The 21809-nt window shown below is 39.6% G+C and overlaps 1 protein-coding gene across 6 annotated transcripts; it reads right to left on the reverse strand.

Moving 5' to 3' along the window:
* Positions 1 to 8860: 8860 nt before the first annotated feature.
* Positions 8861 to 21596, reverse strand: FAM76B (family with sequence similarity 76 member B). Of its 6 annotated transcripts, none has more exons than XM_071734193.1 (10): positions 21242 to 21596; positions 20937 to 21001; positions 20254 to 20308; positions 18659 to 18814; positions 17536 to 17738; positions 16050 to 16097; positions 15774 to 15854; positions 14984 to 15116; positions 12069 to 12170; positions 8861 to 11418 (listed from the first exon to the last, which is right to left on the reverse strand). In XM_071734193.1, exons 1-10 carry the CDS (start codon positions 21344 to 21346, stop codon positions 11329 to 11331), a joined length of 1038 nt encoding a protein of 345 aa, XP_071590294.1. In that variant the 5' UTR covers positions 21347 to 21596; the 3' UTR covers positions 8861 to 11328. The 6 variants fall into 6 exon arrangements, with proteins under 6 accessions (XP_071590294.1, XP_071590285.1, XP_071590310.1 ...); XM_071734184.1 differs by having other exon boundaries at positions 14984 to 15119; XM_071734209.1 differs by lacking the exon at positions 16050 to 16097.
* Positions 21597 to 21809: the final 213 nt, after the last annotated feature.

Genomic DNA, 21809 nt, shown 5'->3' on the forward strand with positions numbered 1-21809 from the left:
TTTGCTGTTGATAAAAAACACCAGACCAAGAGTCAAGAAGATAGAAGTGTATTTGACATTAAGGAGCTGATGGTCCTTGGTTTTGTTTTGGGTTTTTTTTTTTTCATATGCACAGTGACTGATCTATTGACTCCTGAAAGAAAAAATCTCACTGTGAAGAGGAAAAGTCAATGGTGCTAATTTGCAACGAAGTAGTTTAATTGAACAAAAATACCAGGAAAATCTCTGAATATGCTGATTCTGGAGGACAAAGTCAGAGCCTTTGAATTCTAAGTCAATAAATGTATTAAATAAAAAAGAAATGTCACTGAAATTGTGATAAAATTGATTGATTTATGGAACTCTTTGAGACAAAATGCAACTGAGATTAAAATGTTGGTAAGATTTAAGAAACAGAAATTAAGCTAAATTAAAACTTCCAATGGGGTTAAAAAGAAAACTTATTTGTCAAGGTGTTGTTTTGTATGATTCTACTAAAGCAGCAGAGGTATTTTTAGAGTAGATAAATCACTGTTTTCACAAGCTCCAATACCATTCTGCTGAATTATACATCAGTATATGTGTTCCTAACTATAGTCCGAGAAAGAAAAACATGTTTTGCTGTTTTGTAAAACATACTCATTTTTTGTTTTTATGAGATAAAATGTGTTTATCAGCCTGATAACGATCTTGACAGTAAAACCAAGTTTATGAGTGCACTCTGAATCACCACATAAAATTTCTATTTACTGCTTTTCAAAATTATCTCAATTAATTCTCTTTTTCCCCCTCTATCATCTAGTTTACTCAGCCTAAAATGTTAAGTATGACAGCATTATAAATGGAGTAAGATGCTATCAGATTTTTCTATTTCTGTTTGCCTGTACTTTCACTCAGGAATAATGTTCTGTGCAAAGATACTTTTCAGGGAGAAAAATGCATCTATTGATGTCACAGCAACAAAATATAGGGAGAATGATATTCCTCATTCAACTTCAGGACTCCGTACTCCCAACACAATGAAAGAACTGAGGAACTAATCTGTGCTTTGAGTTTGCTTTTTAAAGTGAATACATAGACTAAAAATATCTATACTTAATATATATTTAGTGTATAAATACACAATTATAATTTCCATAAATATATTTGATATAAATATTGTGTATAAATACATAGTAAATCCTGACTCTACTTCAGCCATACACATTTAATCAAAGGTAAGACATAAAGGGAAAGTACCACAAAACCATATATATTCTTGCTGTCCTACACACTTCTTACCAAACTTATTTAGAATGCTGTTATTAAATATAAAAAAATAATGCAAAGGGAATTTGAACAGCAAGATAAGTACTCCTGGGAACTTTACTATTTTCAGGCTTTTTTTCCTGATTCTGCATAGTGTAAGAATTATATCATGCTGGCAACAGATTAACAGGAAAGAGATGGGAAGTTATTTCTCCCTGCTCTGTTTGCTTGCAAGTTGCTTCCAAAAATAGCTGATAGGAATGGTTCTTTATGTGAAAGTATTTATTTTACAAGCTCAGCAAACTGATGGTTATATAACAGTAATCTTCATCATTTAAAAACGCAGCTCTCTGCCTAACAGGTGAACTGCTGATAAAAACCCTTCTTTTTTTCTGAAAACATCACTTATCTATTTTTTTTCATAACAAAATAATGTATTGTAGTCATTCAGATGAAGGAAGAGATGTTTGTCCTGTTTAGGGTTTAAACCATAGGATGGCTGAAGGGACCTCTGGACCTCATCTGGTCCAACCCTCCTGCTTCCAGGTTGCCCTGGACCATATCCAGACAGCTTTTCAGTATCTTTGGATGAAGACTTCACAACATCCCTGAGTAGTACTCTGTCCAAGTTTGGGCCCCCCACTACAAGAAGTACATTGAGTTGCTGGGGTGAGTCCAGAGAAAGGCAACAAAACTGGTGAAGGGTCTGGAGAAGAAATCTGATGAAGAGAAGCTGAGGGAACTGTGGGTGTTTAATCAGGAGAAGAGGAGGCTGAGACCTTCTCACTCTCTACAACTCCCTGAAAGGCAGCTGGAGTGAGGTGGGGCTTGGTCTCTTACCCCTAATAAGAAGTGATATGACAAGAGGAAATAGTCTCAAGTTGTGCCAGAGGAGGTTTATGTTGGATATTAAAAGAAACTTCTTCACTGAAAGGGTTATGAAACACTGGAACCAGCTGCCTGAGGAGGTGGTTGAATCACCATCTCTGGAGATGTTTAAAAGATGTGTAGATGGGGTGCTTAGGGACATCGTTTGGCACTGGACTCAGTAGAATTAGGTTAATAGTTAGACTCAATGATCTTAAAGGTCTTTTCCGACCAGAATGATTCTGTTATTCTGAGCAAGCTAGTCTAATGCTCCATCACCTTTATGGTGAAAAAGTGTTTCCTGATGTTCAGAGGAAACATCAGATGCCCTGGTGTCCAGATGTCCTGTGTTTCAGGTTGCACACATCGCCTCTGGTCCTGGCACTGGGTACTACTGAAAATAGCCTGGATCCATCCTCTTCCCACCCTCCTTTCCAGTACTTCCATACATTTCCCTAAGCCTTCTCTTCTCCAGGCAGAACAGTCCCAGCTCTCTCAGCCTTTCCTCACAGCCTTTCATCATCTTTGTGTCCCTCCACTGGACTCTCCAGTATGTTCCTGTCCCTCTTGCAGTGAGGAGCTCAGCACTGGGCACAGAGATGGAGCTGTAGCCTCACTGGTACTTCCTTCCCTCTGCATGGAGAGAAGGGAAGGGAAGGGAAGGGAAGGGAAGGGAAGGGAAGGGAAGGGAAGGGAAGGGAAGGGAAGGGAAGGGAAGGGAAGGGAAGGGAAGGGAAGGGAAGGGAAGGGAAGGGAAGGGAAGGGAAGGGAAGGGAAGGGAAGGGAAGGGAAGGGAAGGGAAGGGAAGGGAAGGGAAGGGAAGGGAAGGGAAGGGAAGGGAAGGGAAGGGAAGGGAAGGGAAGGGAAGGGAAGGGAAGGGAAGGGAAGGGAAGGGAAGGGAAGGGAAGGGAAGGGAAGGGAAGGGAAGGGAAGGGAAGGGAAGGGAAGGGAAGGGAAGGGAAGGGAAGGGAAGGGAAGGGAAGGGAGGAAGGAAAGGAAGGAAGGAAGGAAGGAAGGAAGGAAGGAAGGAAGGAAGGAAGGAAGGAAGGAAGGAAGGAAGGAAGGAAGGAAGGAAGGAAGGAAGGAAGGAAGGAAGGAAGGAAGGAAGGAAGGAAGGAAGGAAGGAAGGAAGGAAGGAAGGAAGGAAGGAAGGAAGGAAGGAAGGAAGGAAGGAAGGAAGGAAGGAAGGAAGGAAGGAAACACCCTCACCTGGCAATACTTTGGTTAATGCAGCCTGGGATACCATCAGCTTCCTTTTCTGCCAAGATGCTTTGTAGCTGGGCAATCCCCAGCATATGTTGATGCCTGGGGTTGTCCCCCTCCAGGCTCAGCACTTTGTACTTGCCGTTTTTGTACTTCTTGAGGGTTTTTTTCTCATCTGCAAACTTGCTCAAGGTACACTCTGTCTCATCATTCAGATCATTGGTGAGGATGTAAAACAGGACTAGAGCCAGGATTGAGTCCTGGGGCACACAACTGGACTCCACCTAGACCATACACCACTGATCACCACCTCTGGGCCCAGATGTTCCACCAGTCTCCAGTTCACCTCCCTGCCTGCTCATCCAGCCCACACAGCAACAGCCAAACACCTTCCTGAAGTCCATGCAGCCAATATCCACTGCTGTCCCCTCACCTACCAGGCCATTCATTTCACCACAGAAGTTTAGCAAGTTTGAGAAGTGTGACTGCCCCTGGAGGAATCCGTGCTGACTACTGAAGATTTATATTGTTCATGCACCTGAAAAAGGTTTCCAGGATTAGCTGCTCCATCATCTTGCCAGGGACTGAAGTGAAGATGACTGCAAATACAATACAAAAAAAAGTGGCTACAGAGTATAAGAAGGAAAACACTTTCCCCCTCTACTACAGCTACATCTTTGTGAATCCAATGCTTGTTTAAAACAGCCTGGATTCTTAAATGGTGGTGAGAGGGTCACTCTTTCATCACGATGTCACAAGATTTCACATAGCTCTACCAACAGACTGTGGAGAGTCTGTGTAAGGAGTACATCAGACTCCAGGAAAGATGGAAACAGCACATCTTAAACCCTTCTTTTCCAGGTTGAAAGAATCCATACTGTGAATAAATTAACTACATTTAATAATGGTTTCTAAGGTTCAGATGCCACATCAGCTAAATAATGCCATGGATTTATTACTAATCTATGGTGACTAAGGCAGGTTTTTAACTTACCCTCCTTCAAAAGAAAAGATACACAATCTCCATGTTATTTGGGGAGTCCTGGAGTCTGTTTTCAATTCTAACGATGCCATTTTGTGTGACAGCAGTCAAGCTGCATTATTCCACAGATCATCCCCTTGACCTGTAAATATTTTTTTTCATTCTTAAGGTAAAGCAATGAGAGAAAACACAATATAATTCTAAATATATTTTTTTAATGTTTAAGTATATTAAACTTGCTTAGTATCACTATGGTTGATTTTCCATAATATATTTCTAATTTTGTAAGACATATTCCAAAGTACAACCATTTCAGTATCTCGGATACTGTCATTCTAGCATAGGTGTTGAATTTGAACGGGAACAGCTCTCCACTGGGATGGTGCAGAGAAAGCACCCACAACCACGTAATTCTGAGAAACTGTGTGGCTTAAGCAGCATCTAGTGGCTAAACCTATGTTGGCAGTCATTCCTATCTAGCTTTAGTTTCTCTTACTAAATTTAGCATTTAGGATTAAAGGAAAGAGGTTTGTTTCATTGCTTTCAGTAAACAAGAATCCAAAGGTGTGTTTGTTTTTGAACAAACTTTATGTATCATTACCTTTAATGCAAAACAAGATGAAAAAGCATTAGGGATCACTACTCACACCCTAAAACCTGGAGATTTATTACATGAGAAGGACTCAAGTACGTTCAACCAAGGAATGCAGGAATTAAGTTTCAACCACATCTTGCAAGGCAATTTGGATTTTTTACACAATATAATCTCATACCTTTCCAATAACAGGAAAATCAAGTGCTTATGTGCAAGTTTTTGAGGATGTTATAAGATTAAAAGGTATCTTGTACCTTACATCAGGTAGGTGACCAGCAAGCAAATTCTTGTAGATCCTGAAGGAATGATTCAAATTACCATTCCCAGCTGCTTTTGCTAACATGCTCTGCAGCTCCAGCACTGCAAATGGTTGCATGAGGACCACTGGACAACTTCAGTGAAGTCACCTACATGAACACATTAATTATTATCCTTTCAGTGGTGATTGCAGCTACTCTAGCAAATATGACCTTACAATTCTGCCCTTTTTTGGAAGGTTCTTTTCTCTTCTAATTACATCACACCTGTAAAAATACTCATGTAAGCAGTAGAGTTCTCTTCCTCAAATGAAGAAAAATGCCTTCACATTCACATCTAACAAAAGAGAGAATCTCTTCCTGAAAAAGACACATTTCTGTTAGTAAACTGATTCATTACTTTTGTATTGTTAGTAATACATTTTTATGACGAATTCTAATTAATATTTTCACAGAATATTTTCAAATCCATGTATTTTCAAGTCCAGAGTATTTTTTTTCAACTGTGATGACAGACATGGGCCAAAGCATCTCTGACCTATTTACTGGTCCAATTAATTTTGTTTGTCCACAAACCTTCTGTAATCAAAATAAGTTACTATGAAAACAATCTTCTGCTTATGACTCTGAGACTGAGCTTTCATATTCACAGAGTATACAGATTTATATTCAGCATTCAGTATTCAGAATCATTGAATCATAGAATGGTTTGGGTTAGAAGGGATTTTAAAGATCATCTAGATCCAATCCTCTTGTCATGAGCAGGGATACCTACCACTAGATCAGGTTGCTTAGGGCCCTCTCCAACCTGCCCTTGAATACTGCCAGGGATGGGGCTTCCACTACTTCTCTGGGCAGTCAGTTCCAGTGTCTTACCACCCTCATAGTAAAGAATTTCTTCCTAATACCTAATAGAGATCTCCCCTCTTTAGGTTTTAAATCATTGACCTTGTCCTCTTGCTACATGCTCATGCTAAAAGTCCTACCCCAGCTTTCCTATAGGCCCTTTTCAGATACTGGAAACCTGTTATGAGGTTTATATGGAGCCTTCCCTTCTCCAGGCTGAACAACCCCTATTTCCTCAGCCTATCCTCAAAGGGGAGGTGCTCCAGCCCTCTGATAAATTTTGTGGTCCTCCTCTGGACACCTTCCAGGAGCTCCATGTCCTTCTTATGCTGGGGACTCCAGAACTGGACACAGTATTCCAGGTGGGGTCTCACAAGAGCAGAGGAGAGGCAGAGAATCACTTTCCTTGACCCGCTGCCTTTGCTTCTTTGGATGCAGCCCAGGACCTGGCTGGATTTCTGGGCTGTAAGGGCACATTGATGGCTCATGTTGAGCTTCTGGCCCACCACCACCCCTTCTCCTCAGTACTGTTCACATTCCTGTCTCCTGCCAACCTGTATTTGTGCATGGGATTGCCTCAACCCAGGTGCAGAACCTTGCACTTAGCCTTGTTGAACTTAATGGAGTTTGTATGATCCCACTTCTTGAGACTGTGAAGGTCCCACTGGATGGCAAGAAGCTGGAAGACCTTTTTTCAAATCAACAACTAAAAATATATGAACTCATCCAGCTACTTCAAGGGTCAGAAAGCCTTAACAGAAGGAAAATCTACACTCTACAAACAAATCACTACTTTCACTTGGTTTAATGTATCAGCACCCATAGTACTCAAACTCCATTCAGTCAAAATGCTAAATTGCCTTTAGCCATCAGAGGGAGAGAGTCTAAAGTGAAATTCCTGGGAGCAAGAACAGTACAAGCTATATGTACAGTACAACTGTAATGAGAAGTTTTAAAGGTAAGTGGGCAAATCTAGACTTGTTTTCTGTTTGAGTGGAAGCAAGGGAAAATTTATACAATTCATTTGCTAGCAAGTGACATATCCTCAGTGACAGTTTCTGTCTGATGTGTAAGAACAGACAAAATGCCTTCAGGTCATTTGTTGAAACTTGCACCATTACCCAGCTGTGGCAATGGCACACAGTGCTCTCTCTCTTTGTATCTTCACCTATTTATTCTAGGCAAAACCAGCATGGCAAACTGCTTGTGAGATGGATTTTATATTGCAGCTATTTGCATTTCAAGCTGTTCCTCCTCTTCATTTCTCAAATTTGGACTCAATCATCAAGAGAAAAATAAACAAAAAAAGTCCCTTCTGCAGTGCTGCATTTTACCTCTAAGAGTTGCTGGTTTTGAACACACACAAACAATGTCTTGTTAAAAACCCAACCATGTGATTCAGTACATCACCTAAATGAGTAACAGGGCATCTCAGAAGTTTCTCTTCCCCATTAGCTCTTACACCTCTTCTACACTGCTTCTTTCCCAGGAGCACCTCAAACATCTCTTTCCACCTCAATAAACCCCTCGCACAATTCCTTCTTTTTCTTTTGTGGGATTCAACAGAAGTGATTTTATATATAACTACCTTTTCCTTGAGGAAAGCTAAAGGAATTGCCCAGAACACATGAGAAAATGTATCTTCTAGTTCAGTATATTCAGCTGAACTGCTGATTTGGCAACTCACCTGAAGGCACAAGGATGACATGAACAGCTTTCACTCCATTTTAAAAACTTAGTTAAGGTTGTATTTTGCATCCATAAACTTAAGTGTTTTCAAAAAAATCCATGTGGATTCGGAGCTTCTGAAGCTATTTGAACAGCCTAAATGCCTACACACAACTTACACCAATCCAGATCTTCTTTAGGAAATTTGACCCAAATATGCAAATCTCTTTTAGGGAGTCAATCTGTTCCATGGCCAGTTATAGAAGTGTTGCATGGCTCAGTTGGAAGCCATATCCAAAGTAAGTACCACAAATGCTTTTGACTTGCCCTAAGCTTAACTAATAAGTGGCTTCAACAAAGCCATTGCAAATTTACAATGAAATGGGGCTAAGAACAATTTGATGTTAAAATAATTAATTATTCATTATATGTAATATAAAATACACAGTTTTAAGACAGGAGTTCTGAAACTCAAAATTTTCTGCTTCTGAAGAACTGCCTTAACCAGAAAGCTACAGAATCACACACTCCTGTTGCTCTGAGGTTTTTCTATGTTGTTTGGTTTTGGTTTTTTCCTCAACATTTTGAACTTTAAGCCTTAAATGAGAAGTATTCTCCCAGGTTGTGGAACAAGGAAGACTGATCTCTGAGAAAAATGCAAAATGAGACCTACAAATTGAAGCACAAGTGCTCTGAACACAAGGAGCTATCATGACCAGCAGCACGTTGCTTTGGCATCTACCTCCTCCCAAGAAAGGGAGGGACATAAAAATTCTCAGCGTCACTTTGAACCTCAGAATCCTCTAACTTGGACAAAATGTATTTAAAAAAAGAACAACCATATGACTAACAGACTAAGACTGAAGTTCTGGTACTTTTAAACATGAGTGCTGATGGTAATCAGAGTACAAAAATCTACTGGAGGCTTTATTAAATACCACTAGATCTCAGTTAAACCTTAAGGTTTTCTTCTTCTCTGTAGGAAAATATTTCTATGTATTATAATCCCATTGTAGAAAACCAAAATATTTTCTTGAGAGTGCCCATTTGTGACAGTTTGTAGACAGCCCAAGGTGTCTATAATCTTCCCAAAAATAAGAGTAAGAAATGCAAATATTACATTCTGCCTTTTTTTGGCCACAGATTTTGAGCGAGTGACACAGTGTGAAGGATTAACGTGAAGTACAATTTCCTGAATAATTTGAAAAGGACAGATTAATGTTTTGACAAGATTTTATTGTGAAACATTGGATTTAGAAAAGGTACAAAATGTCAACGGTCCGATGTGTGCCAGTACAGTATTTCAATGGTCTATACATGTGGACAGCTGAAGAGCTTCACTGCAGAACGCGGGCTTGACAGACTATCTAAAAGGGGGCAGCAATATTCACAGGCTTAAAATACATAAATAGCTTGAGCCAAAATGGCCATTACTGGGCAATGCTAATCAACATCTGGAAACAGGCTAAAAAGCACAATACAGTACAACAATCTCCCTGCAGACCCACATTCAAAGAACATCAGTTTATTGTGTCAATAATCTACAGCTCCAGGACACTATTTTCAGGACGGGGATTCAGTTAGCTAGTTTACAACTCAGAAAAAATTCATCTTAAAAATTATTATGGAAGAAGATGCACAGGTATTTAATTAGAACTAAGCACTGTGAAGCCCCTAAAAAAATTCACACTGGGATTTATAAAGTCAATTCTAATATAAAACTTGAGTTTGTTCCTTTAAGATGTCCTTACTGCTGGTTGAGCAGATATCATTAAGTGATTTTAATTAAAACATTTCAATTTGCTATGTTTTTCTGTGTTTGAAAACCAATTTCATCAAATTTGGGCTGCCATTCAACCAGAAAAAAACAGTATCAAAATACTGACTCTGAGTTTATGAAAGTAATAAGTTTGTATATTAAAAGAAAATTAATAACATTCCAAAGGATAGCAGCACGTTCTACTACAGTTTAGCAAGTTTAAAGAAGAGCGTTTATAAACATACAAAGTTGAGTTTCAGGTATAAAAATATATGTATACCATATGAAAAAAGCTTGCTTGATTTTTTTAAATTCTTCAGTAGCCTGTCACTGCTGAAACTTGTCTGAACTACTGAAAAGTTTCATAGTTCATTACATGGGTTGACTGCCAAGGAACTAGAACTTGAGATTTTAGTTCTTTAATTAAAAGCTGTGTAATTTACACAATTAAACTCACTGAAATATAAGTAGTTACTGTTACCAATCAGTATCCAGAGCTGAACAAAACCTTTACTTATTTAAGACTACTTCACTTTATGCTGATTTGTAACTCGCCTCCCTAAACAGAGACCTTGGGGTATATTAAATTATGTTTAATAGAAATTTCTGGATACAACTAGTGTCCATTAGGAGCAGAGCTAAACTTAATTTTAAACTGATGTAATTTAGAATAAAAATCTACCCAAAACATTAAAACAACCCACCCCTTACCACCATACCCACTCTCTTAAATCATCTCAAGACCATTAGTTTTGGCTACTTTTCTCATTGTGTATTTTTACTCAGGGATGAGAAACTTGCAATTTATTCAGAAAAATCACATTAGGTTACAACTAAAGACATTAAGTCAGAAAATCAGGAATAATTTGTTTGAGTGCATATCACTAATTAAGGAGGTAACATTGGGACTACAATGTCTGCTATGGAATTAAAATTAGCGCTGTGCCAAATGGGAAAAATACAAAAACAAACCACTAAACCCCAATGTGCCAAAAAACATTTTTCTCTTTGTTCAGGAAGTGTTTGGCATGAGCAGCACTAACAAAATTCTACACCTCACAGACACAAGCTACAAAGGTTACCTAAAGCCAATACTCACTGTCCAACAATTAGCTAGCTCTTAATGCTGCTTCAAGCACTGCACTAGCAACTTTGATCTTTGTTTCAGATTCCTCTGTACACACATTTATATTTACATAAAACATTTATTAAACATGATTTTAAAACATAAAAACCTTATGTACAAAATACCAACATTCCTATAAATAAACAGTTGGAGAAAGGCACTTGCAAGAAAAATCTACAGTAAATCTTACAAAAACCACACTGCCTCTGTTACTGTACAATAAGTAATCTTTCAGTAAATCCCTATCACAAGAATGTAAAACACTAATTACTTGTTATAACTAAGAATATAACTGTTACAATTGTATTTACACATACATATATGCCTTTTTTTTTAGTTCCACTTGAGAGCACCATTATTTCCATTCTAAATTTATATTTTGATACAAAGTAAAAGAACAGTTGCCAGAAACCAGCATTCAGTCACCGCAGATTCATAAACTTCTGGCTGACATCAGTGTAGTTTAAAAGACTCAGTTGCTGCTTCGTAAAAAGTAACACCTATTATTGCATGTTGTCCTTTTAGAGAGCACTGCTATGTTCTCTTTGCAATTGTTTAATACTATGGCTGGCAAAAAGTTTCCAATATCAAAAAAATAAAAACATTCTTCAAGCCAGTTGAAGTATTTCATCTGAACAGTAACTAAAAAAAGCTGCATATTAATTATAAAAACGTGTAGGAAACATGCCAACTCATCTGGTGTGCAAAAATATTTTTTTCCACTACACAGGATTTTAAGGGCTTCACAAAATTACTCAATCTGACATTGAGTAGCAAACCCCATGAATAACCAGTTCCTCAAGGAGAAGTTAGTATACTCCCACTTTTATCAAACTTTTTACCCTTTGACAATGCTGCAACCTGTTTCAGCAGTTCTCTGTTTTTAGCCTGCAATAAAGATAAAAAAAGGTTTTGAGTTACTGAAATGGCTCAGATAGTAGTGTCATGCACTAATTTCTCATTGCACTTATGAAACACTTTCTCAAAATGTACATGCTGAGAGTATTTGAATAAGATTATGATCAGTTTTCAAAGATTTGTATATGCTTTTTGATAAGCATGTTCCATCTTTAGCAGAAAAGGTAAACAAATTTCCTATCCTGCAAAATTCAGCATCTGAGATACTGTGCTGAGTATCTGTTCAGTCTGTGATTTATGAGTCAACAGGTTTTCTTCCTGATAAAGGATGTTTTAACAGGAGACACTTAACTGTCAAAGTGTTCTGCAGAGTTAAATCAGACCAACAGCACACTGACAACTGATTATGTATCAGAGAATAGGCACAAAAAATAGCCTATTTGAGAAAGCATGTGAGGTGAGTCTCTATCTCAAAGTTAGAAAGCAATTCTTACACAGAATTTAATTCATATGGGGAAAGATATTGACTGCTGACTGTGAGACTCCTGTACAGTGCATCTAAAGTTAAGCAGGATAATGTTTATTCATGTCTGTGGGACTATTTCACTGCTGTGACTGAACAGCCCAGATATGTAATTCCACCTGAAGTATTTCTCAAGCACTGATAAGCAATTACTCACCTGCAACTGTTCCACAGTTTCTTTGTGAGCTTTCTCCATACTGTTCATCTTTGTCCTCAAGTTAGACTCCTGGTACTGGAAATCAGCCTTCAGCTCTGTCAACTGAAATGACAAATTCTGTGAAGATTCCTTAGGCTGCTAAAATGCACATCTTCAAATTAGTCTGCAGAATATTTATGGAAGCCTCAGGAAACACTACATTTACTATTGTAGCATTGACAGCTCAGCACTTAAGAAGTAGCTTGAAAAGTATGTCTGTCTATTTTACATGAAGAAAACTGTACTTACTTAAACATACTGTTTGCTCAGGATTTGGTATAAAGAAGGCATAACAAAAAAAAACCAAAACAACAAACCTCAACTAAAAGACTAATTTTTTATAAACTTAGCTATTGTTTCAGCTGTAAGATACTTCCATAATCTTCAGTTATGTCTCTTCAGTTCTATGGTATAGTAACACATGAAAAATGATCCAAAGACAACAGAGAGGTTTCCTTCCTCTCCTTTTATGCTCTGATTCATTCCAAGCAGCAGTTATACACTGCAGAGCTTCACAGCTTCTCAAGCCACAACAGTGAATTAAACTGTGTTATTAGAAATGTGTAATTAAAATTACTTAAAATTTACTTCTGATTGTATGGTGTAGCATTACTACCACTTCTGGTAGTACTATTTCCTCTCTGGAAACAGGCAGAGATCCAGATGGCACAGACCAAGGCAGATGTTTCTAAGTTGTGACACATGCTTCTATCCGAGCAGCTGAATGCAGCTGGGTGAACCACTACCAGTTTGCTGTATGCAGACATAAAAGTCTTAGGAATCACTCCTTTAAAAGCTTTAGTTCCTCAAAGAATTCATTAGTCACCTGGCAATTTTTAACCTCTCCAGTAAATTTGGACTTTTTTTGAAATTAAGCCTCTTGGCACACATTCCTAAAACAGCTACCAAGAAGGCTGCTACCAACCTCAGGATGTGTGAAATCACATTCAATGAAGAAAGGTAATCAAAACAACTGTGAATCAAGTGGTCCAAAAATAAAGTACAGGTATAGCAGGATATATACCTCAATGTACATAAACTACTGCTCAAGGCATGTTGTGAACTCCAGAGGATCCAGTACAAAACTACAAGCACAAGTATCAAAAAACTATGGGTAGTTCTGCACCACAGTAGTGTACAGCCAGGTGAGCAAACACAGGTAGTGTACAACCAGGTGAGCTGTGAACATCCAGCAAGTTGTGGTCCCTTCCCAGTGATCAAGCCTCAGGGCCCCTCAGTAATGTCTTCTTGTCTCACTAACAAGGCCAGCAGTGCAAAAAAAGAAGCACTGGCAATGACACGGCTGAGATCTTGACTCATAACAAAAAAATGATGAATGAGGATTGTCTGTAAAGCTGGTGTATCATGTTGGGTTTGCTACCCCCCATTATACACTTCAGAGGTTTTTCTTGTGTGCTGCAAACGGTTCAAATTCTGTCCTAACACAACCTTTGGGACAAGATCAGGAATTTCCCACAGATCTGGCTCAGGCTTTTTTCCCAGTAAATGCCTTCACATTTATCCTCTCACAGTTTAAAAAATTATGGAGCACATTTATTTTTTGTATATTTTTTAGCTACGTAAACACTGTCTGAGGTATTCAGTTTTCTCCCCCCTTGTCCCCAGCAGCAGAAGAAAGTAAGCAACATTCTGGAAGTGAGCAATTTATGCCTGAAGGAATCTAAGTTACTGTTACACAAAAAGGTGAAATTTCCTTACTGAACCCTTTTGTTAGCTTTGCACAGTAGATCAAATACAGAAATAGGTAAGTGAATTTCCTACAGATTCATGATCTTCTACTGGCTTTATTAAGGAGATCAGGGCCTTAATGTCTGTCCTTTGAAGAAACTGCCTACAGAGAAGCAATGACAGACTGCTCAGCTCTTTCAAATTGACTGCTTGAAGGCCTGAAATAGCAAATACCTCCAACAGCAGGCACATTGCTCCAGCCATAGCTATGAAGAAATGTTCAATATCCTTTACACATTTCAGCATAGAACTGAAGATACTGAGTTATGGATCAAAGTAAGCATGTTCCTTTCAAGTTTAATGAGTCTTCCTTAACCACCAAGGTTTTGATAAGGCCACCATGACTTTAAATAGCTTTAATACTGTTCCAATCCTGAGCAGACATTCTAAAACCACTGTTAGACAGTTTCTTAAAAGCATATAGTTTATCAGATGGCAGAGAAGATCTAATAAAGGCACAGCTAAGTACCTATTTATAGTTATTTCTCTTTTCCTTTTAGTCATTAGGTGGCATGACTCTTGCATGAGTTGCACTGCAGCTATTTGGGTTGGATTATTTTCTTTAACTTTGCTGACTGACAGGCACCTAATTCAAGCTTTTCTACTCATCTCTGACCATACACAAAAACTTGATAACCTACATTACATATATACTACCAATCTTCTAAAATCAAACCAATTACTTTTCATGCACTGTTCATGCAAATTTGGACAGAACTCATGAATTATTGCTATAGTTGCTTTAGTTTAATGCTAAAAAACCTCCTGGCTCCTCCTCTTTTGACCATAAGCCCATGCAGTTATCCAGTATCTTTGTATGACTTGGTTTAAATTATGTAAAACATACAAACTGTCTGGCATTTTATCCATCACCTGTTACATGCAGCCTGCCTAGCAGCAAACCAGATGGCTGAAGTCAGGTAACATGAATTTCTCTTTGTCTCAAAGCCAAAATATTTGTGATACAAAAGTCCAAAACTTGTCCTTTAAATGGCATGATCCAATTAGCTTCTATATAAAAAACCTGCATCTGATTTTTGCTTTACGTCAACATTTGGACATTCTTAAAAGTCTCCAAAATAGAAAACAAAATGATAAAATTCTTATTCAGCAGATGCAACTTTTACCTTTTTATCTTTTTCTAAAATAGTCTGATCTCTCTGCTGCAGAAGACGTTTAAGTGACATCACTTCTTCTTTCAGCTGACTTATGAGGACGAAGTTGTCAGTTCCCCCACTGTCAGTTGACTGATTTATAGAGCTACTAAATAGAAAAAACAATAGTTACTTGCAACATCAGCAGGAAAAAAGGTAACTTTTTTTAAAGTTCAAATTGGGTAATTAATTCCATAAACATCCTTAAGGACTAATGCAAAAAAAGTATGTACCTGACAGAAATGGATGCAACTGGCAAATTACCTTACTAATGGCACACATTACAAACACCTGCAGAAATATAATTAAGTATTAGCTTTGAGGGGGACAAATACCTTTTGACTGAAGCAGCCACTTTTATTTTTATTCCAACTACTTGGCCAGAGACAGAATAAAAGCTCAGTCTCACACATTAAGGTCCAAAACTTCTCTAAATACTATGCCAGATTAAAGCAGCAGGGTCAACCCTGCACTTAATTGACAAAACACCCATGTTAGGGAACACTGTTTCATTAATAACTGCTGCCTCATACATAAGCTTTATTTAATTTTGCATTAAAGACCTTAAAAGCAGTAACAAAATGTCTAATGTCTTTTCTTTTTTTCTAATCAAGTCCTTCAGTTGTCTGACAGCAACAAAAAACAAAATTAAAAAAAAAAAGCAACCTGACCAAAACCAAAAAAAAGCAAAAAAAAGCAACTGGCCAGAAATCAGTGCTCTATTTGGTTGAAATGGCTCAGTTTTACAAAAATATAACTTTACCTATCTCCATTTGATGGCTTGGATTCCAGTTTGGGTTTTTTCTTTGGAGTTTCATTCTGAATAGCTGCAGAGGATTTATGGCTGAAATCAAACAAAATGTAAACCTAAAGCCTCATACTATATAACTCTCTAATATCACCATTTGGCACATGTAAAATAACTAACTCATGCTCCTAGCTGGAATGCTAGAGACTAGCCAGAAATGCAAAAAAAAGTCCCTTAAATGAAAACTGCAAGATATATTAAAAGGAAATTAATAAACAATGCAATATTTACCTCTGTTTCCATAGTCCCTGATCTTGTTCTGGACTCAGACTGCTGATTCTGAAATATGTGAAATGTATTTGGTAACTGACCAAACATGCCATTATTTCTAACTTTATGTGAATGCTACCTTGTACTTAAAATCCTTTTTTTTTTTTAATTAAAAAAATGACCAATTATGAATTTGCAGTTGGACAGTCATATGCTCTGTCATAATTGTGACCACTCATTTCTGTGTCAGGATGCTATGAAAACACTTCTTAGCTATGTCAGGAAGCAATAAAAACATTTCTTGCCTAAATGTTTACAATTAACTAAGACACAAGGGGTAGCTTCCAGACTGATGGATAAACCTTTTTTTCAGTGCCCCCAAATTTTTGAACTTTATATTGTTAATCTTGCACTCAGCAAGCTGGTCTGAAAGAGCATTCCTGGGAATCCTGTAGTGCAGTCTGAACATTGGTACTTATGTGATGGGATAAGAGCAAAGCTAAGCTTTGGATCCCTGAAAACAACTGTTTTTCAGATCTAAAGATTTATTTTCAATAATTTCAAAAGCAACTTGAATTTAAACACCATTAGTACAGGAACAGTAAAATGTAGAAGACTGAAATAGATGAAAAAATAAGATCAATCTGTTTTCCTCTCACTGCCTCTACTGAATCATCTTGACAATAACTGAAATGGACAGGGAAGAGTCATTTTTATATGACCAGAAGTAATGGACTCATGGCAGCCTACAGAAAAAAAGGTACCAAAATGGGAACACTGTGATCTGTGTAGAAATATTCTTCTTCTATAACTCCTGAGTATACTAGAAGCTTTTTTGGATAGAGATGGCACGCTGAGAAAAGTTGCAGGAGTTGGGACAAACCTGTGTGAAATTTACCAAACTGACAGTGACTGAAGTGAGAATGCTGTTTTCCTATGCCTGTATGCCAGCCACTCACAAACTGTCTGCTCCAGCAGGAGCCAGCTATAAAAACCAGCAAAGAGATACAAACTGGTTCTAGACTGAAGGAGACCCCACATTGTTGCTTCTGCTTCCCTATTTAACTGCAAGTACATACACACTAATGACTCAGGATGAAGCTAAGTTTGGGTGAAGATTTTTAAATGCTTCTTAAATGTGTAGAATGTGAAGTAGCAGTTCTGACAGCAGTTACTGCTTAGAAAGCCAAAATCAAGTTAATCTTGATTAGACTAATCAAGTAAATCTGTTGCCTTTCTATGGGTTTCTTTTCTAGACTTGCTGCCAGTTTTAATACAAACAAGTCTGTCTGATTATCACCAAGAATTCTGCTTTTTTCTGACCTGCCTTCATCCAAACTTTAAGAATACAAGGAGTCTGACAGACCATGAAAGAACATTCTGCTCCTGCTTTGCATGCAACATTTTAAACACAATTTCTTATTTTCTTTCCTATGATCTCTGTTCTAATGGAACACAAAAGAGAAAGAGGTACCAACTGCTACTTTAATTTTTTTTACATACTTACTTATGATGACTGCTGCTGTGACGATGATGATGGTGGTGGTGGTGATGGTGGTGGTGTTTTGAATGATGCTGGTCTTTCTCAGTAAGAGATGAAGATGAGGAGTTAGAATGTGAAGATCCTAGGCTCTTCCTCTGTTCTTTTGTCTTCTGTAGCACTCTCTTGTAGGACAGTGTGCAGAGCCAACACAGCAGCTTTCCATCAACCTTTTGGGAAATAAATTCGTAGCAGGTTTTTTTTCCAAGTAGACTTGCATTGGACTGATGTATTTAAATATTTGCAAGAAAAAATTGTTTCATGTTTAGGAAATATTTAGGAATGTTTCCGTATTTAGGAAAAATCCAGATGTTTCCAGTATGAAACAGCATTACCATATCTCCAACATTATCTTGGCATAAAATGAATCTTATTCTGCTTCTTTCTGTCACTTAAAGTTACAATAGGAAGCAGTCTTAGCAAATGCTGGATCACTCTGTATCACAGAACTGACAGTAACCTTTTATAGGGACAAATCATCTTTAGCTTAGACACCATGAACTCCCTCTCAACCCATCATATTCCAGGCAGAATCAAGATGCCCAACCAACATGTTACTTGTACCAAGTAAACTCCTCTGTGAAAACAGCATTATGCTGGGGTTCAGGCAAGAGGCTTCTGAGGTCGTTCCCTGTACTGAGAAAGTGGCACTCTCCAAAGCTATTTAAAGAAAAAAAAAAAAAGGGCTGCTCAGAGCAGTTTACCTCTCTGGGGCTGTACCTTAAGACAAGGCAGGCAAATCAGAAGTAACAGATCCAAGTAATTAACATACATAAGATCTGGCAAATGGGAAAATAAATCAAAGCACCAGGAACTGTTCAGCTGTTTAATCTCTGCTCTCTAACTACCACTGTCAGCTTATACTTAAGCTTATTTTTAAAAGAAGTAATTTAACTTCAAGTAAGTTAGCTCAGAAGTTAACATGAAAACTGTAAGTTGCAAAATTTAACTCAAGTACCATAAAGCACAGCACAGTAACTTTCAGGTAATATTAGTGAGCTTAAGATACAGCTCTGTTAATCTTTCTCTTACAAAGGCAGAGCATTGTCTGTTGCAGCCTAAGCTGTTCCCACTGTGGAACAATGCCTACCTTCCTTCTTCCCTCCTCTTTTCGATCAAAAGCACACTGCTGCTTGCACTGCTCACATGTCTGAGGTGGGCCATACTTCTTCTCCGAGTTGGTACAACGCTGACATTTTGTGCCAATAAACGCTGCAATAATGTTACAATACTGACAAGGCTTGGGCTGAAAAACAGATGAACTGAAGTTAATACGTTTACAGTTTCTTCAATAGACACAAGTATCTCAAATACCACAATGATGCTTCTAAACTACTAGGGTTTCAAATAACCTATCTTAAAGAACATTTCTCCTACCATTTCAACCTTCAAAACTAAACTTTTCTCCTAAAATGACCATTTCCATCAATGGTCAACACCAGTCTGCACTTTCCATGAAAACCCAGGTACGTATTCAATAAAAGAAAAAAACACAATGTGAACAGAGAGATGTCTGAAACACACCTCTGCCCTGCCTCTTTTAAAATATGATGGCATTGTCTTTATGTTTTCCTATATTACTAAAGAAGTTACTTCTAAAACTTTTACAGAAGAGTAATCAAGTAATTTTTTAGTCTGGAAGTCTAAAAACATCCCTCTCCCTTGCACTTCTTTGGAATTTGATAGCCTTACAGCTCTAAGATCAGTATCCCCCGATTGCTGCAGTTCTGTAGGAAACTTTAAAGAAATAACAATTTCAGATACCATCAGGTCATTTTATTACCTTTCATATTATACACTCATCCTGAATAATATACTGCTAGAAAACAAAAAATTGCTGTTAGGTTTCATATGTTAGAAATGGTAGATCCCTTTCAATGCAGTTTCTTTTTTTTGATGGACTACTGATAAAAAAATGTTGGATCTGTCCTGTACCTAATTTTGCTATATTTTAAACTTTTGCAAGACAGTTATTTGTTCAGCTTACATTTATGTTTACAAAATGCCTCATTACATACCAACAGCTGTTAGACTTCTCAAATAAGCTAAACTTCACCTAATAAGGTTTATATCCTCAATAAACCTGTATCTGCAGGGTGCTGAGATACAGTGTGTGTATTGGTGTATTTTAAAAAGTAATTTTTTTTAAAGAACTGAAGTCCAAATTCAAGGTGAGAAAATGCAAAGTAACATGCATACAGCTAACACTAAGAACACCTTTTCTATTTAACAGCTTCACATGATTAACATGCATTTGAAAATTTTAATACTTACGTAAGTATGTGGAATCGTTAAATTTACTAATTAAAATTTACTAATTCACTAAAAACAGAGGCAGCCAATAGTGTTCCTGCTGTCAAATGCACATTTACAAGAATATTTGAAGGACTGCTTTGCAAGCATAAAGTAAAGTGAGTTTGTTTGTAGTGTGAATACCTATATTGCTCTTATTCAACACTGCTAAGCTACTTATAACAATGGGTTTCAAATTAAAAAAAAAATAAGGTTAGTCACAAGGGAAACCTAGAGCTGTCAGTAACTTCCATCATCTTTCTGAAACATTAATAATCTTTATAATCTTTTTTTCCTAAAAAGGAAAATAATAATTTAAGCTGCAGAGAACTTCTTAAAATTTACAATGCAAATGGACTTAACTTCAATATTTATAACTAAGATCCCACTCACCGTTCCAAACTGCTTCACATTTTGGGCACACTTCTTGCATATTGTATTAGTTTTGCTAAAGATAAAATTGCATAATGTTGAATTCAGCAACAAACACACACCTTGAAATTCTTTCCCACGTAACTACTGGAAAACACACAGGCAAACACAGGCTTTGGTAAGCTGTTAATGGGAAGTGGACAAAACATACCATGGTTTGGGCTGAAAGTGACCCGAAAAGATCACCTCGTTCCATCAGCCCTGCATGTGCAGGGACGTCTCCCACCAGCCCGGGTTGCTCAGTGCCCCATCCACCCTGGCTTTGAACACTTCCAGGGGGAGGACAACCACAACTTCCCTGGGCAGCCTGTGCCAGTGTCTCACCACCCTCCCAGGAAATAATTTTTTACCAATATCTAATCTAAATCTACTTAGAGCCCTTTCCCCTTGTCCGTGCCCTTGCAAACAGTCCCTCCAGGAGCCCCTTCCAGGTACTGGAAGGCTCCTAACGAGGTCTCCCCGGAGCCATCTCCTCTGCACAAGCCCCAGGGCTGCACTGTGTTTGTGCGAGGCGCCGGTGCGGGGGGAACCCCAGGTCACGGCATTGCGGTTCTGTCCTCCCCGCTCTCTCCACCCGTTCCTGCTCCTGCCGCCACCGCCGCTCCTCCCGCCCGGGGAAGCGGAGGGGGAGAACCCCCCCATACCTCTCCTGCTGGAACTCGGACCGGCAGTAGGTGCACTTCACGATGGGGTGGGCGATCCGGCACTCCTGAGGAGAGAAGAGCCGCGTTACCCCCAGCGCCAGCCCCACCGAACCCTCACACCGGACTCACCCAGGACTGCGCCACCGGACCCGGCCGCTGCCTGAGGGGCGTCCCGGGCCCTCCCTGCACCGGGGCCGCCGCCCGCCCCCTCCTCCCCGCTGCTCTCCGGGGAGCCAGAGCTGCCGGAGCCCCAGCCGGGGGTGCCCGTCCCGCTGCGCGCTGCCCTGCGCCTCATCCCGCCGCACCTTGCACAGCTGCTGGCCCTGGGAGAGCTCCTCGAAGGGGTAGCGCTGGTTGCACTTGGTGCAGGCATAAAGAGCCGGGGCGGCCGCCGCGGCCGCCGCCGCCATCCGCGGCCGGCGGGGCGGACACAGGCGGGCCGAGGGAGGGGAAGAGGGAGGCGCCGGGGCGAGGGCTGGAGCGGCCGCCTGGGCCGCCGCCGAGGAGCCGCCCCCCCCGCTCCCGCCGCCGCGCCTGGGGAGCGCGCCCGCCGCCGCCGCCGCCGCCGCCGCCGCCCTAGGCCCCGCACCGCGCCCGCGCCGCCGGGCCGCGTCCCCCTTGTGTCGGTGTCGGCATCGGCGTCACCCCGCGCCCCCCGCCCTTCCCGTCCCTTCCCTCCGCCCCGGGCTCGGGCTCCGGCGGCAGCCAATCACCGCCTCGCGCCAAACCTGCCTTCAAAACTCGCCGCCCAATCACCGGCCCCGCCGCCGCGGGCGTCTTGCCCTGCGCTGGGCATTGATTGGGTGCTCTGGAAGCCGCGGCGCTAATTGGGCCTCCCCGGGAGGCTTCCGCTCTCCGATTGGTTGAAGCGCG

The sequence above is a fragment of the Heliangelus exortis genome, chromosome 1, assembly GCF_036169615.1.
Source record: "Heliangelus exortis chromosome 1, bHelExo1.hap1, whole genome shotgun sequence".
In the NCBI taxonomy this organism is placed as follows: Eukaryota; Metazoa; Chordata; class Aves; order Apodiformes; family Trochilidae; genus Heliangelus; species Heliangelus exortis.

Bases quoted from the DNA above. Each gene is read 5' to 3' on its own strand.
- FAM76B (XM_071734184.1), bottom strand. From the start codon at position 21,346: ATGGCGGCGGCGGCCGCGGCGGCCGCCCCGGCTCTTTATGCCTGCACC. The intron at 17,739-18,658 runs GTAGGCATTGTT...ATTTCCCAAAAG, and splicing joins AAGAGGAGGGAAGAAGGAAG to GTTGATGGAAAGCTGCTGTG. The intron at 11,419-12,068 runs GTGAGTAATTGC...TCTTTATTGCAG, and splicing joins AAACTGTGGAACAGTTGCAG to GCTAAAAACAGAGAACTGCT.